Raw genomic sequence first — 18,210 nt, forward strand, 5'->3', positions numbered from 1 at the left:
TAGGAGTTGCAGAAGGTGATGGTGGTTTGCACAATTTCTTAATTCTGTTGTATTTATATAAGCATATATACATAAGTACATGAAGCTTTTGATTCTGAGCTGTTTGCCAAGGTCCTGGTGCATGTGTATGGCTTTAACCATGTGAGCACTGTGCTTCAAGTGACTTTGGTTGATTCTGTCAAAATGTGTGCCCAAAGTTGTGCAAGTGAATCACAACCAGCAAGATCTCATCCTGATGAAAGCAGTATTCCTTGTTATTTCTGGCTTTTCTTCCTGCTTTTTGAAATTGCTGTCTTTGATCTTTGCTTCAGTGACTCAGTGCTTGCTTTGAGAAACACTTTCCAGAGTGTTTCCCTAAATTATTCCAAATTCACAAGTCCAGTTGGTGAGATGAATATATGAGGCAGGCTGGAAAGCCGAGAAGCTCTTTCACTTCTGTGGAGAACCACAGCCTGCATAGCTGACAGGGGAACCCGCTGGGATTAGCTCCCCCTGGAGACCAAGCCTTTTCCACGACTCCTTTTCAGACCACTTGATCTCTGTGCTAATGTTTATCCACAACTCAGATGATGTTGGAAGGGAGGTTTAAAGCCCACTCGCTCCCCAGCTGTCCCTTGGGACTTGACCCTTCTGTGTCTTGCACTCCCTGTGAGGTGGTTTCCAAAGGCTTCCCATTAAGTGTTTTAAAAATACTGTGGGAAACAGAAGAACTGGGGAGGCAGCAGAAGTCTGCATGATGTTAGGTTCATTGGGGGGTTCCCTGCACGTAGAGACTTACCTGCTGGTGGCGTGGAGCCGTCACTGGTCCCTCGTGGCTGGAAAAGGCAAGGAGGAGAGGCTGGAGTGGTCCTGTGCAGGAGGTACTGGTGGAGACAGAGCAACCTGCCCAGGGTTGTGCAGGAAACCAAATACAGAGCCAGATTCCTTGGCTGCTAGTTCATGTTTCCATGCCACCCTGCTTCTTCTAATGTGGTCATGAACATGGCAGAGACAACGTGCCCCGTAGCACTGAGCCCCCAGGAGGACTGTGCACAATGACGCCCCAGTGTTTATTGCGGTGTTCTCATCTGTATCCCAGCTGCTTTGCACCTTGTTTTTAAAGCAGCTACAGGATACTATCCAGCTAGAGATGTGCTTTACCTCAGTTGGCACAGTTATAGGTAACTGCATAAGGTGCTAGGCACCAGGGAATCTGGCCCTGAAGCAATACGAGTCCCACATAGTGTGAGTCAAGAGGCGTGACCCTGTCTGTATCAGAATGCTATGTGTCTATAGCATGATTGCATAATAAAGTGAACAAGAATTTTTTTAATTCAGAATTGCCTGGTTTTGGCTGGATGGCTGTTGTGCATGTTTTCCTTGCCTGGCTCACCCATTTCAAGAGGCTTTGAAAATCTGGCACTCATTCAAATGTAAATGTTTCACAGTTACACGGTGGGAAATGGCAATGCAACACCAGTGTACCGAAGTGACCTACTTTTTCTCTTGCCCATTTTAATATAAAACTGCATTCGGAGGACTCAAAAGCTAGACATGAAATATTCTGCATAGTTCTCATTAGTCCTTCAGGGTATGCTTCCCAGTAGCTTAGTACAGATGTGGACGTAAACAGAATTGCAAAGAGCAACTGCTTTTGCCCTCCACTATTTACAGGTAAATTTAAGAGCAAAAAAAATCCCTCTAGAAACTTTGTACTACAGAGAGCAATGAAGGTTCTCAATATGTTTTGTTTATTGGTCTTGTTATAAAGCTATTGCAAATAGGGTTGGTCAAAACTCTTAGTGAGTACTTAGTGAAGGTAGTTGTAAAGGAAACCCATTCTTGTAGGCTGAGATACTTGTTAAAAGCTGAATTCTGCACTGGTGAAGAGCTCATGTGCTGCCTACAAATGAAAAAGTTTCCTCTTTTGCTGTGGCAAAACCTGTAGTCAGAGTAGCGGCTGGTCTGCACAGCACTCTGCCTCAGTGTCCAGGCTGCTTGTGCAGGTGAGTCATTTGGGTAACGTTTATGCTGCCTGTAGTAAGGAATGCTGTTTGCTTTTCATTACTATTTTGACCTTGCTGCATAGGAAGCTATAGGCGTAGAGATACAAAGCTGAGTTGGAGAGTTCAAATGGTAAAAGACCAGGAAATTAAATTTTGTTTCCCATGAAAGCTCTGTATGTATTTTGGCTTGAAAAAAATCCTGTCCTTCAGCATGTGTGGTATAGAGCCAGAATAGACTACATGAGCTGACTAGACAACCTGACTGTACTGACTGTAGCACTGGTGGCAGAGGTAGCTGTGTGGGTTCATATACCAAAAATCTCCAGCCTGCTGAGTGCTTTGCAAAAGAAAATGTGTTTGTGCATGCATGAAGATCAAAAACCTGGTGCAGCTTGTTGCTAGCGTTGCCAGCTGAGCTCTCCAAAATGGCCTTGGGAGCTAGAGAAGGCAAATTCTACCAAGGTGCAGCCCTCCCTTCCTCGCCTTTCTAAGTAGCAAGGGTTAGTGCCTCTGTGGTTAGTGAGAACTATGCCTCTGCATTTTGCTTTTTCATATTTATGGCTTCAGTTTCATCAGTAGGCTTATAGCATTGTTTTTAATCAAAATGTGCAAAGAAATACAGGATTAATTGCTAATTTAAATTAAAATGCTAGAGGTGCATGAGTAATAGATGCAGTTATTGCCCTTATTTGTTTCTTTGATCTGCACACATTACAGTCATAAAATTGAAACATTATGTATATTTTCAGATGTAATCATAAAATACATTCAGTTTTTTATTTTAATATATGTATCTCTAAGTTCATATGCACACTTCAATTTTTTTTATCTCATTTGAATAAATTCGACAAAAAATCATGGACTGTAAATATGTTTCATTTTTAAATAATTATAAATAATTAAAGCCTGTTCATTCTTTTGATGGAGTAGTTCCAAATTCACCCTGTAGACCGGTCAGTTATCATTATTTTGATAAATCAAATTTCTTCATACTATCTTAGGCATGTAACTTTCTAAAGTTTTACCTTTATGACTTTATCATGCTAAACTTTAACCTCTATGCACACAACGGTATTTTTAAAATATTTTTTAAACTAAGAAAAACAGCTACTTCACGTTTTAGAGTAATAAGCCAGCTCAAAAGCCATATGCTAAATTCACCTCAGCTAAACAAAAGTCCCCAAGCTAGTTTTCTAAGACAGTCCTATATTTGGCTGAATACAAGGCTAGAGAAGTTCAGTATAGAGGACCATCTTTCATTTTTAATGAGAAGTCAGAAACACATAAAAATAGCTTTATGGATGGAGTTCTTTTTAACTCTAGGTTTCCCAATAGAGAGAGAGATTATGGTGTAGATTGCTTCTCTGTTAAGCTGCAGAGAGAAGCAGCTTCTGTTGTCAAGTCTCTCAGTCACAACACATTTGTTTAAAATTACCTGTCACAGAGATCTCCCACCAAGTGTACCAGGTACAATAGCAAGTATGTGCAGTTTTCAAAGAGTCCCAAGAGGTGTTGCTGACCTTGCTGTGCTACAGAGCTGAAATAATAAAGACAAGCATTTCCCTTCTGAGGTTACGAAATTATAAAAGCAACCTTTTTTTTTTTTTTTTTTTCATTTCCTAAGAGTATGAAACCACACCTAATGATCTTGGAGACACCACAAATAACAGTAATCAAATCACTTCTACGGATGTTTCCAACAAAGAGAATGAAGATAGCATCACTGTAAGTATATACATTGTTTCCTGATCTGTAATCTTGGCAGACTTTCTGACTATGCAACTAATGAAACTGCAGAGATTGTAATGGGACCCTAAGCTACTAGAACACCAGAGCTATTACCATGTTGTGATCAAAACAGAAGAAAAAAAAAAAGAAAAAAAAAAGAAAAATTAGAGCAGTGCACCCCACTCCTACCCTTCCATTGCCCAGTTTTTTGAAAGAGAGAATCACTTCTCTGACCAAGTAAAATTGCTATTTAATTGGTTTTGTGTTTTTCTGAACAACTAGCTGTAATTTTTCAGGCCAAGACTCTGCTTCTAATTTTAGGCAAGGAGAGCAACTCTATATTTACAAAACAAAGGCATCCAAGGTAATTTAAAGATTGCTGTTTGAATTCCAGTCTTGAAGTCAGCTGCTCCTAACAGAGAGGATGTGCTGTAACAAACTTTCAGACTCTTTACCTATGCTTCTAAAACATGTTTTTGTCTAGTGCTTTGATCATGTGCAGGAGAACTTTAGCATAGGTAGCTAAATTGGTGGGTCTCCTTCTTTGCTGCCTTGCCTCTCACACTGTCCTGAGCTGAATTGCTGGAAACTGGCATTGGGTGGCTAGTCTGGTTAATATTACTGCCCCCACAGCTTCAGTTCCCTGGCACAGCAGCAGGCAATGCATGCAGAGTGTGTGCGTTATGAACCAGTGCACGGGCTGAGAGCTAGGGAGGAGGGGGAAAGGAGGCATTCAGGAGACATTCTCCTATGGCACAGGAATCAGAGGAAACCCGACCAGCGTCTCCTTCCAGTGCTGATGGCTGGGGGGTGAGAAGTCCTGAGACAGCAGTGGATGGGCTCCTGAAGCTTCTGTTTTTTTCTGTTCCTGTCTGTTAAATGCCATAACACTGACGAGCCTCTAGTCCCCCATCTCGAGGATCCCACCAGCCACTCTTCTCTGATAACAGAATAACTGAATGGCTGAGGATGAAAGGGACCTCTGGAAATTTGCTGCCCCTCTTCCCTTGCTGACTCAAACTGGGGTCAGCTAAATCAGGGCAGGTTTCACAGGACTGTGTCCAGTCTGGTTTTTAGTATCTCCAGGGATGGAGGCTCCACAGCCACTCTGGGCAACCTGTGCCTGTGTTTGATCACCCACACAGTAAAAAAGTTTTTTCTTATATGCTTTCCTTACATGCTTTCCTGTAACATGCCACTCTGTTGGAAGGGAAGGAAGAGATGTACATTCCCTCCCTGCCTTGAACAAGTAGGATGTTGAAAAAGTGATTCTCAGAGGTGTCTGCATCTCTGTCCTCTGTAAGATAGAAGGAAGGAAGAAACTTCAAGAAGTGGCTGTTTTCTCTACTCTTTGAACTGGGTGCAAATGTTTCCTGGTTGAAATGAATTTCTTTACCTAACTGTTTTAATCTGAATGTACGTTAAATATTTTGGAAGATAGATCATGAGAACAATACAAACACATCTATTCGTGTACTCTTTTTTAGGTGTATGTTGTGGTGGGAATTGCAGCACTGGTGTGCACTGGCTTAGTAATAATGCTTATTATTCTGAAGTTTGGAAGACACTCTAAGTTTGGAATGAAAGGTAAGCAGGGTTGCTTTTTATGTCTTAAATATGTCATAATTGTTGCGGGTTGAACAAACTTATACATTAGGCTTCTGCACCAAGAGCATTTGAGATAACCAGATAAAGAGCCATCACAGTTAGTGTTTCATTTATTCATCAGGTAAGTAAGGGTAGAGACAAATGTGGGTGGTAATACAGAATTTTGGATCAAGTCCTTCTGGGCCTCTTTTTTTTCTCTCTTATGACAAATCCCATTTCTTTCCCTCCTGCTTGCACAGCCCAGTGGGAAACTTCCTGGACTAAAATACTATCTGAGTGTAGTGTGTTGTTCAGTGTAGGGAGAAAGAAGATAGGAACTTAAAATTTATTTTGAAATGAATTAGATTACAAATATTTGATGAGAATCTATGCTGTACATCAGAGGTACTTCAGACCATACTTCAAATGTTGCTTTAGGGTGATAGATGCAAGGAAAACAATAGCAAGAATGGAAGGTGCAATTGCAGTGCCTCCTGTCTTACTGGCACTTTCTGACGGATGCATTTTCTTGAGCTTCTGTGCATATCTTGGTAAGTGGCAGCAGGAGAGAGTGGCAAGTGTGTGTGTCCCTTTTGGGAAGGGGTTATCATACTGCATAATAGGTAAGTTTGACTTCAGTAGGTTTTTAGTTGCAAAATTGTCTATCTAGCTCATATTTTATTAAGGGTATGCTTTTGGGATAATGACTACATAAAATTCTGAAAGGGCAGCAACCAGTACAGAGTTTATTTATTCTCTAAATATGACTAGTGATGGTTATCAATAGCAGTGATACGAGATCACAGTTCACATACAGTCCTTCAAAAACAAATCACAGGCATGGTATGTCTGGTAGTGGTGAGCTACAAATAAATATTTCGTTAGAAAGGAATGACCTTCAGTTGTGCCTGATGTGAACCTCAAACTTCTCCAAAGTTTGCATTTACATGTGAGCATTCACGTATGGATCTATCCATAGTCCAAAGTCCCAGAAACACTCTCTCGATTTATCATCATTAGAATTGAATTATTGAATTGATACTAAAGCAATATTTAAAACTTGAGATTAGAACGCCATATCAATATGTAAGACCTAGACTAATAATAAAATATTACCTGCTTTGAAAAGTCTGCAGCATAAATATATATTGTCATATGCCTTTGAATTAAGTGACAGCAAAATTAGCCTCAACTTAGCATATAGACATTATTTTATAATTGAAATTTAATAAACACTCTTAGTAGGGAAGTGGGAGAGAATAAAAATCCAGATTGCTTTGGAAAATATCTATAAAACATGATTAAAAAATCTTGTCAAATCTTCCCCAAAATGTGAATGAATATTTTGCATTCATAAGAAGGAAATTCCTGAGTTGCCTTCAGGCAGAGATGTAGAAAAGGCAGTGCTTCATTTTTCTGTTGCCTTGTGAAAAAACAATATGGCCACCTCAGACACCCTCTCATTAAATATCTCCCCACCCTTCTTCAGAAACTACTTTAGAAAAAAAGAAAACAAACCAACAACAACAAAAAAAGCCCCAATCACTCAGTAAATGGAGAACTTAAACTGGCACTCAGTGGTGTTTCTCATGTAACCATGTACATGACGAGGGAAAAAACATTCCACTGAAAATCAGAAAAAGAAGTGTGCAAATAGGCATCAGTGCTGTATGTCCAGTAGGAAATATCTTTATGTAAGGGATGAAATTTTCATCCCTTTTGGGTTCATGGCAGGCAACTGCATTGTCTTGAAGACTTTGTTTTATGCCTCATATTTTTTAATGGTAGTTTATCCCATCTTTTGCATGGGCATTATCTATCCCCTACTTGGACTGTGTCCTGGCTGAATAATTCTGTTGCTTACAGAGCTTGAAAATGTTTGGAGTTTGGGACTAACAGTGTCTAGTCCCCCCAGAAAGAGATGTCGAGCAGGTGATTGTTGTTTGAGCTATGCTGCGTAAGCACTGGCTGTACCTGGAAGCTCTATGCATGCTGAGCAGACACAGAGACTGCCACAGAGCTCACGTGCCCCCCTTGCCTTCTCCCCATGACTATACATGTGCAGAAAAGAATCCAGTTTATGTGACAGGTCCTCTGGAGGCTTCCAGTACATTGGCTGTACCGATCAGTTTCTTACCAAAAGAAGTTGAAGAGCTGTGTGGAAATAACTTACCCTCTCTTTGGCTTCTCTTCATTTTGTATATCTAGGGTAAGGTGACAGTCTGGGATATGTTCATTCCTAAGCTGTAGTAGTAGAGTGCTTTTGCAGATAAAGATGACAAGGAAGTCAGCTCACCCATTCACCACCAGTAATAAAACTAAAATATTTTGTTTGTGGTGTTCTGGATTCTAGCTGGCGTCGGGTAGCACCATATGAGGCAATTCTTTTAATGCTTGCCTTGCTCCTTTTCACTTGTCTTTTAGAGCTCAGTGAAGTAGCATGTTCTGATGATTAATTTCAGGAACAGTATCAGTATAGAGCTGGTCTGTGAGCTGTGCACAAACAGACTTAAAATAGGGTTAGTATGAATAAAGATACTGTTCTGTGGGTAAGCTCTCATGTTGTGCTAGACTTCCAGACAGTATTGCAAAATTCATTGAAGTAACTGGTGAAACCTATTTCTCTCTTTTGCTCTGCTTGTGTGTATTTTAATCACTTTTTATATGGGGTCTGTTGTTAACGGCTTTGTGTGAAAAAATCCTCTTGGTTTCTTCAATCTGGAGGTGAGGTTTTTAGACTCTTGCAAGATGCAGAAACATAAATGGTGAATTCTTCAGTTAATTTCTTAAGTGTATTCATTAAGATTTGTGGGTTGCTCTTATGAAACACCTTGGCTTGCTTGCCTGCTGGAGGATATGAAAGTGCTTATGGTGGGAGTTCACTGAAGGCTGCCAAGACATCTCTTATCATTTTGTGTATATGTCTGACTCCATCTAACCAGTTTATGAAACTGCAAACTAACAGGGGAACAGGAGAGGAGAGGGCAGGAGAAAGTTTTTGATTTCCCTTAGAGTATTTCCAGAAGAATAATTCTAGTCTTGTTTTATTCTATTTCCACTGTTGAAAAAAATGTGAATGTAAATAACAGCTAATTGCAAAATAAACAACTTTATATTTTGCAAATGTTAATACAGCAACGTGCCACTGTGCATGGATGGAAATACAGAGCAAACTCATGTAAGGTAGATCAGTGGATAAAGTTTGAAACAGCATAATTCAGTTAAAAGGGTGAATATATTTCTGTCAATTTGAACTGCATAAAATTTTAGCACAAGGTGTTCATATTCCAGCAAAAGGACAACATTTATAGTGCAACTAACATGCTAGGAGCACTGCAAGTGGGTGGTTGCAGACCAGAATGTTATCACAGCTGTTTTTAGAAACTGTAGAGTTTCTGTAGGTTTTACCAAAACCAGAAAGGAGGGAGAACTCACTCCTCCCCAAAGCAGCCCCATAACAAACTAACAAATAGAATCTGACAGAAGAAGAGGGAAACAAATGTGTACTTAATCCCACTGGGGCTAGTGAGGCTTTTTTGAATGTTTGTATGAAGCTTCTGTCAATGCTTTGAGCTTTGTGTGGTAGTGCAATGCAAAGTAATATAACAAACTAAGTCTGAAGTTCCCATCATGCTTGGCCAGTGCCAGCTGTCTTCTCCCATCTGTGAGTTTAAGGATCACCCTTTGAATGGTGCTTGCCTTTCCTTAAACTCTCTCTGAACTGCCTACCATGCCCTAAATGGAGCTGCTGGCTGTCGATGATTTGCCCCTTTTGCAGTCTTTTGAGAGTGTGCAGCTCGCAGTACAGAAATCTGTCTTTCTCTGACCAGACATCAAGTGGGTTGATTAAAAAAAAAAAAAAAAAAGTATTCCTTTTGGGACAAATGACCCCAAAATACTACTGTACCCTCAGGCCCTTCATAGCTGCTTGTTATGACTTTTGTGTGGAAGTTTACAACTAGGACTATCAGTCAGGATGCAGTACTTTTTAACCAAGCTGATTAAAAGTTAGGAACAAACCCATGGATCTTGCCTGCCAAAGTCAAACCCAGATATTTCCTCCTACTTCTAGACAGCTTTTTCTTTCAATTGATTTCAGTAACTTTGTTCTAGACCGTGAAGCTCCTTGAAAACTTTGTAATTAAACTAAACTGGTTATTCCAATATGAGCACGTTCCATAGTGGTGGATTTGTTTTCTTTGTGTGTCATTCACTATATTGTTTTTGTTTGTAAAATCTTATTAAGTATGAGCTTTGTTGCTAAAGGCAGTGTAGGAGAAGGCAGACTGGAACTCATCTTCGATTGTAGAATATTTTTCAATTGTCTTACAGTATTATCGTTTAGGTAAGAAATGCCTTTGTGCTTAGTAATATTGCCTTTGTGCTTAGTAATATTGTCACTCTGCTCTTGTGGTAACAGTTTCTGTGTCCATGAATGTGTCCACAATGCCTTAAAGTCTTTAATTATTGTGTGCCCTAGTAATTGTATTCATATGACTTTAAATATAATGCTGTCCGAGTTAGAGTAGAGTGGTATCTTGTTCAGTTTGAACATAATGATTTGTTGAGGCTTCTGCATATTTTTTTTGGATGCAACTTACTGCCAGCAGGATAAATTTGTCTTATTTTTTCTCTCTTATTTGTCTGTAGGCATATACCAAATGGTCAGTATGTTCTCTGCTTTAATACATTTTTATTTTGCTCCATGTTGTTATGGCAAATAAGGTGATTGCATGAGATTTTGAAACAAACCCTCTTCATTCAGACTGGAGTGTTGAACAGCTCAGATTTTGGAGAGTTCAGATCAGTCCCAGCAAGTGGTTTGAAGTACCGGTATGGGAAAAGGGAGAGATATTCTATTTAATTCATGCATTTCTGCATGTCTTGCTTAAACAATTGGGTTGCTTACAAAGAGAAGAATGACATACAATTAGAATAGAAAACCCTTTATGCCTTTTAGTTCTAAACTAAATGCAAAATAAAAGCTTTGCTTCTTCAGCAATGGCCTGCAGTTTGGCAGACTTGATCTACTATTCAAATAGGTAATAAGGTTCCTATGAGGGCTTCCTTGACATTTTTACCTTGTTTGCCAGACAACTAAGAGGAGCTTTGCTCAAAAGGTAGGATCAGTTTGTAGCATGGGGGCACACTTACTGCTTGACCTTCATCGAGTCACTGAATACTGAACTTTTTGGCTTTCCATTTGTACCTGTAGAAGTATTGTGTTGTACATACCCTAATGCCAGTTTGGTGGGTGTCAATCCTTTAATGTCTTTACAACATTTCATTATTTAGTCAGTGAGTAGAATATAAAAGAGCTATTAACTCATGTGCTTCAGTGTTGTATGATAAGATGTAGAAAAAAATGAATGTGCTCAGATATGCAATATTTTTAGTGTGTAGACATGTAAAGACAATGGTGATATTGCTCATCTGAACCAGACACAAGAAGTTATTTTAATTGTTTGACATTGGCATTCCAATCACTATAGTCATGGGCAAATGACACAAACTGTCTGTATCAGGTGCATCACTTGTTTAATGGGGGCAGTAGTATTTATGTATCACGTGGACATTTGGAAGATAAATTTGTTATTGTTTGTGAGTGTCTTATGTTAAGCAAATTACCTTACAAGCAGCTGTAAGTACTGCAAGCACTTCAAAGACTGAGAGTTCTTATGAACTGATCCATTCAAGTCATTCTGTATAAAGGGTTTTATGAAGATCTGAAAACATTTAAGCCTTTATTCTCTTTGTTCCAATAAGGAAAAGAGTAGTCTCTTAAAACATTGCTCTGGGGCCGTGTCACCCTTTCAGAACATACTATAAGGCATTTCTAGCTATCCATTGTTTATTTATATAAAATTTGGTCTCTAGATATCAGATTTCTATTTCTGTCTGCTACTAGTTTTTCTGAGTCTGATGCTAAAGTGCAGGATTTAAAAGAGGAACATAGTTCCAGTTGTGAAGCAGGAACAAGCCAGTGAGTGACATACCAAATATATAAAAAAGGACTCAGGGAGTCATCTCAAATCTGAAGGTGGGACATTTTTAATGATAAGATGGGGCATTTGACTATGATTGCCTTTGGTTACAAAATTCACACTTAGTTATAATGACTGAGGCAGAAAATGAGTTGTTAACTTTTTGGCAGCTTTTAATGGTTCAGACTGCTATGGATCTTGTTAACACAGGAAAATTATCTGGGGTCTCATATTTCTTACTAATAAAATATACATGTAAAGTAAGTTTAAACAAGTGCTTGCTGTATTCCCCTCTCTCCCTCTCCCAAAAAGAAGCATATGAACGGGTGGTGCGATGAAGAACTACACATGTATATGGTAAGAGAGAAGTAAGATGAACTGGAGAACTAGGGAGATGCTGAATACAAAAAGGACAAGTTAGGAAGGAAATGGAAAGATACCAAAGAGAAATTAGACTAATAATGGATGCAGTGGAAGTGAACAAAGCTAAAAGTCATAATATACAGGGCTCTATCTATCTTGATGTGGACTGAGGCCTATAAGGATAGCACAGCTCCTAAAAGAAAGCTTGATCAAGGCAACGGCCAAAGAGAAGAGTCAGACTCAATGGTGTAAATTGAAGAGTGTTTTGACCCTGTGTTCAGTGTGCATCCATGTTGCCACATAAGTCCTTACTTTACAGAGCTGGGGTTTTTCTTTCAGTTTCTTTTGTGCAAAGGGTGAACACTTTCATGCGCCTTTATGAACTTTTGACTATATGCAGATCATGCTGTTTCAGAAGTGCATTGGTTTGTGAGGGGAAATTGTGGTCTAGCCCATGAAGAATTTTAGAGAGAAAGAAGACTGGATGTAGGAGGAAATAAGAGGATGAGAGGAATGGGAGGTAGGAGAGAATGTTGTTCTTAATCTTAATAATTGAATGTTTATCTGTAATCAGATTGAGAGCAGGCACAAAAATAGATTGGAAGAAGTATCCAGATATTTTGAGAGATCAGAAAGAAAGAAAAGGAGCAAAGAACAGCAAAGCCAGCCTATTTTATTTTATTTATTTTATTTTATTTTGAGTGGCCCCAAGTCTCCAATACTTTAAGTTCTATGTAGTACAAATTTCATACGTGCTTCATGGAGATCACCATTTGAGAAATGCTGCGAATATACGATGATAGAAAACTAGATGCTAAAAATCCAAGAAGTTCTTAAACAACATAGGTGGGAACATGAAAAGCAGATAAATATAAAGTATTCCTGGTAGAAATGAGATCCTTTGTGTCATCTCAATCTGGGAAAAAGGCTAATTTTGGAGGGGCTGCTGGCATAGGTGTTGTTAGAGCAGTTCTTTTGCTGCTCCTGGTGGCTGATCCACCTTGTACTGACACATCTTGGAACAGCTGGCACTGACAGTCACTCTTGAGAGTGTCTGGTCCAACACCCCCCATCCTCAAAGCAGAGTGAGCTACAGCAGGGTGCTAAGGGCTGTGTCCAGCTGGGATTGAAGATCTCTCAGGATGGAAACTCCACATCTCTGGTCAACATGTGCGAGTGTCTAGTCACCCTTACAGTACACTTTTTTTTCCCTTATTTTTAAATGAAATTTCCTCTGTTTCAGTTTGTGCCCATTGCTACTTGTTCTGTCACTAGCCGTGCTGACTCACTGCTGAGGAACAAAAAAAGGGGAAAATAAAGGTGGCATGTGGACAAAACCACTTCCAAGTGGTGTTGTGTTGGCTTAATTGAACTGAAGACAGGGAAATACCAAACTTTTACGGTAGAATGCATGCTTTTTCCAGTACAGTGACATCTTTTTCATCAGAATTACTTGAGTCATGTATGTGAGTCTCCCCTGAGATCACCACTTGTAATTGCCAGTGGCGATTACAAATTTATGTTGCTTAGGAATTAGTTACACAGTTTTTACAGTACCTGTGAGATTTTATGTAAGTTTCCATCCGTTTGCATTCCTCAGCTTTCAAAGACTGATGTAGGATTCCTTCTGTGATAGAGCTGCATTAATTTCTGTTTCAGGTTCTAAGTTTGAACTTTTTTTTTTCCCTTTCTTTTTTTTTTCTTTTTCTCTCTCTTTTTTTTTTTTCGCTTGGGAAACCTTGTGCTTGTCCTGAATAGTATAAAATGTTCTAATTATCTGGTTCATAATGTTGTGTTTTTAAATGCCTGGCTATGTTAACTACTTATGAATTCTGTTAACGGATGCTGAAATCTTAGTACAGTTGGAGGGCCCTTTTTTGTTTTGTTCCTGTAAAAGCTTTCAGTATTGAGTTTCACACCACAGGGAAAGATTCACCATGGTCTCAGAGTCTGTCTAGCACAGAGCACTGTGCTGTAGTTCTCCTCACAGCTGTTGTTGTTCTTCTTCCTGCAGTGGAAAAGTAGCATGGATGAAATCACAAAAAATTGAGTCTCATAGAAGTATCTTCCAGGTAAATGTGTGTCTAGAAAAGCCCTGCAAGCTAAAACTGCTCAGAGATTACATGAGATTTTTAAAGTTTTCTGATTGTTATTTGAACTTTCTCCAAACCAGGAAAACTGCTTGTTCTTTCTTGTCTGATTTTGCAAAAACACAGGAGTAGTCTTTTATCAACAGCTTCCTTTAATGCATCTGAAAATGCCTTTGTTTTGTTTGTACATTCTCATTGCATTGCACTCCTTGGACCAGAATATTTGGAAAAAGCATCAAAAATAGATTTTTTTTTCAATATTTGTGACTTCTTTTTTTGGAATGAATAAGAAACAATGCAAAACCATTGTTGCAGCAGTGCTGTGGCTGCTTAGGAAAAAATCAAGAAGTACAAAAGTTCACAGGAATTAAGAAAAATGAAGACAAAAGGTAGTCAAGCTACTCAAATATGTAGCAAAAAGAACACTTTAGGTTTTGTTTCAATTCTGGGCAAAAGTTCAAATAAGATTGCTTTATTTGAATGAATGGCTCCTTTTTATATCTCTTTTTCACAAACGCACACTCACCCCCCACACCCACCCACCCATGCATGTTTATCTTCACCAAGGATATCTACAGCCTAGGAGCAGCTCTGTGTATTAGCTGTTTACACAGCCCCACTACTGCAACCTGTGAATTCCCCAAGGTGTTTTCTTTATGGGTAGCTGAACACATGTTCTCCAAGTGACTCACAGCCATTCTCAGTTGTTCTCTTCCTGGGGATACTATACCTCCCCAGTGCTTCTTCACTTGTGTGACGTAGGTATGCCTCCTTGCTTCACATGGGTACTGTTTTAGCCCTTCACATTTATTTACTTAAGACGTTAGGGCTATATGCCGTCACCAGTATGGATGATATTCCACTTCAGGGATCAGAAAAATCTTTATACATAATGCCTTTTTTTTCCCTCCATAAATGAATGATGAGGTCAAATAGGAATGGTTTTCCTATTTCCAAGTAGATTTTTGTGCTGCCCCCAAAACCCATTTTATCCTAACTCCTTCTCTGTATCCTACCTAAAAATCAGAATTGCCTTTTTAAACAAGTGTCCCTCATTCACCCTTCTTTTTGCCCTCTGCCCTGCTTTGTCCCTTTTAACACTGTTCATGCTGCCAGAGTCAGAAACCAGGAAGAACTGACACTTCCAGTATGGAAATGAAAAGCTGGATCTAGCAAAATGAGATTAGTCTTATTTCTCTGAGATTTTTTAAAAACAAAAGGAGGAGTTGGGATTTTTTCTGTTTTGCATTATTCTGTTTGATTTTTGGAGCTTCCTAAAGAAAGCAGTGGTGGGAGTGAGGAAAGTAATGAGTCCTTCATCATGAAGTAAAATGGACAAAGTAACTGTTTAGGAACAATTACTAGTTTTAGATTAGTTTTATTCTTAGCATTAAAGGTTAATACCACTGTTATTTCTTTAACTGCATGGTATAGCTGTATGCCCTGGGGCACAAAGTGGAATAATGCACATGGAAGAAGTATTCGTAAAAAGTCCTGCAGGCATCCCTGACGGATTACAGAGCATTTGTCATGACTTCTTCCTGGCACTTTGGCCAGCTCATCTGACTGGGGTCCTCCTGCCTCCACCCGCTCTTCTCTTTCTTGTCCACTCTGAATATTGAATGTGTAATAATACAGAGCTGGCATGGATAAGAACTTGGAACTGAACCTTTTTTTCTCATATTTGTTTTGTATTTTAAACACATCTTCCCCATGGATTTCTCCATCACTTTAGTGAGTAACACTAGTGCCCCTAAATTAGTCTCCAGCCGCATCATGAAGACTTAACCCTCTATGGCACTTTTAGGTACGAGAAATTTTAACTTTGTTTCTGGTCAGAAAACATGGTGAGGAATGTAAACTTGGAGAGAAAAACTCTTAAAATCAGTGAGTTGAGTTACAAGAGCCTTCTGTTTCAGCTGGCAGTGCTCAGACACATGAGCTGGTGGCCATGGCTGAAACCTGGGATGGCTAAGGGCTTTCGAGAATGTTTTGCGGCCTAGTCTCTGTATGTTTGTGCTGTTTAAAAAAGTTGCACTGCTGTGATTTGCAGCAATAGGCAGCAGCAGGAATGTACCTCACAGAAATACTCCTTTTTCCACACTGATGTCTGAACCAGAATTTCTTGGCTTCAGTTAGTTTATGTAGAGAGGACCATTGTAGTGTTCCCGTCTGCATTCTCTGGAGCTGCACTGTTACCTGCCCTTTCCCTACGACATGTGGAGATGAGTGCTAAAAGCAGCCTGTGTTTTAAGTCCTCAGCTGGCTCTGATTGCAGTTGTTTATTTTTTGAGTATCTCTCACACCATAGCTACCTGAGCATCAAACTAAATGGGCAGCCAACTTCTGTGTTTGTGTCTACACCAGTAAATATTTCTGACCAGAGCCCTCCTCTTGGGAGATTCCTGAGAGCTCTCACAGCCCTCAATCACTTCAGAGACTAGTAGATAGTGTCCTGCTACATTTCTCTCTTTCTGTGCTTCTGAGTGCCAGCTTGCTGGCTAAGCAGGTTGTAGCTGCTTCTCGTGGTGTCTGAAACTTGTGATTTGCAGCTGCTCTTGCATTGGCCTCTGCCTGCATGCTCCAGGCAAATATCAATGCAGGCTCTGCTACTGCCATCTGAAGAATCCATGCAACCTGCCACTGATACAGTTAACCCCAAGGGCTCTGTGGGGGCAGGTTGTGAGACAGCCAAATGGCACAGAGGATGTGAGTTTGAGTGACACAAATATTAAGCAGGAAGTCATCACCTCTGGCACGTGAAGGTTTTGGGCTGCAAAGGTATTCTGCATAAATGTGTCTGTGCACTTGCTTTGTGTTTATGTGGTCTCTTAGGCATGCATTTTTGGCCCCTGTTGGAGGCAGGGCAATAGAAGTTCATTTGGTTGGACTGACATGGCTGTTCTTGCGTTCTTAGTTATATTTGTCTCACCCAGGCAGGTTGGCAAGGGAAAAAAACTTTCCTTATCTCTGTCTCTTAAGCATCCTGTTGGTCTCGTGAAGTAAAGTATATAGTAAGTACACCTGACTTTATTTTGGCAAAGGTATAGTTTGGAATTTCTTAGACTTGATTTAGGGTAAAATCCCCTTGTACTTAACCAGAAGATCTAGCATGAGTGAGAGGAACTGGAGGAAACATTTTTTCTTTCTGTTCTTGGAAAAGCAGCCTGTACCTGAGTCTTGCACATAGCATATGCCACAGGGCAGGTGGGATGCACAAGAGGAGCACAATAGCAAATAGCAACCCACAGAGAAAATGAGGAGCATTTGTTCCATCAGGCTGTTGGACCATGCTGTCCTGAGGCTACTTGCGAAAGTTTGAATCCCCTGTTTTTTCCCTGTGGTGCGTTAAGACAGCTCCTGAGCTTAGGTCAGAGTCTGTGTGTTCCTGCAAGACGCGCATAGCCTGGAAGCATCAGTGGCATGGTTCTGGCCCCAAAATACCAAATTCATATGAGGAGTTGATATTCCCGAGAGAAGTACAGGACTGTCTTATTCTGCCTTCCAGTACCTTCCTTCTCCAGCAGCAATCCAGAGCACACTGATGTTGCCTGTGGCACTCTGGGCTCACAGCCTTACCCTCTGGTGCCAAAGGGAGAGGAATTTCTACCATGTGTTTGCAGTCATTTATGCAATTGGCTGACCCATCTGTGTACTTTCAAAAATGTTCATGCCACAATATGCATTCATTATTAATCACAATGACATTGCCTAGCATTTAAGTGCTTAGATACAACAATGATGGTAACTTTTGCAAACCTTGATTTGCTCCCAGAAGGCAAGACAACACTTTTGCTAAGTACAAGCTATGCTTCCACAAACAGGTGCTTTCATGGCGTAAGTCTGAGCACTGTTCTCACTGACCGCTACATGTACGAAAATGTGGTTTTTTTTATGTGCACTACTGCATACACCAACTGGCAATGGAACAGCAATCTCCTATTTTGTGCACACTAAATTCATTCCTGTCATTTATTACTTGCCTTTTAACTACAAGGCATAGAGCTTCTGAGAATTTCCTAGTACCTCTTCCAGCTGTCCTAACCTTCAAGTTTAGTTAAAATTAGATATTTCAAAGTCAGCTAGTTGCATACCCTATGTTTTTCCAAGCCATTCCATTGCAGCTGACTACTGATAACCTTTCTCCTCTGTCACAGTACTGAAAAATCCTTCAGGATAGTGAGCAATGTTGTGGAAATGCTTCATTTTAAATGTTTTCTTTCAGTTCAACAACTTGGTCACTAGTTTGTTTTGTTTTAGTGCAAGGGGAAAAAAAAAGAAACCTCAGTGTTACAGTGGAGACTTCAGAGTTTATTGTTTTTTACTGTCACCTAGTCAAAGAGCTGTCTTGTTAATGTTTAAAACTGAAGTCCTGTCCTTGTTCTTTTTTTAGGGGGGGAGGGGGTGGACTCAGTGAAGGAGGAGAGGAAATGGGCTGCACAGAATGCATGATTGGTATCTAAAGATGTTGGT

General features: G+C 39.9%; 1 protein-coding gene across 3 annotated transcripts in view; it reads left to right on the forward strand.

The window, feature by feature from the left end:
- The window catches only part of NTRK2 (neurotrophic receptor tyrosine kinase 2), a 172,273-nt gene that overhangs the window by 53,478 nt on the left and 100,585 nt on the right, over positions 1-18,210 (forward strand). For all 3 annotated transcript variants that reach the window (XM_080574841.1, XM_080574842.1, XM_080574843.1), the window contains exons 10-11: positions 3,610-3,710; positions 5,201-5,300. In XM_080574841.1, coding sequence (XP_080430967.1) covers positions 3,610-3,710; positions 5,201-5,300 — 201 coding nt within the window. The remainder of the gene's footprint in view (positions 1-3,609; positions 3,711-5,200; positions 5,301-18,210) is intronic.

This window comes from Anser brachyrhynchus (genome assembly GCF_964034855.1).
Source record: "Anser brachyrhynchus genome assembly, chromosome: Z".
NCBI lineage: Eukaryota > Metazoa > Chordata > Aves > Anseriformes > Anatidae > Anser > Anser brachyrhynchus.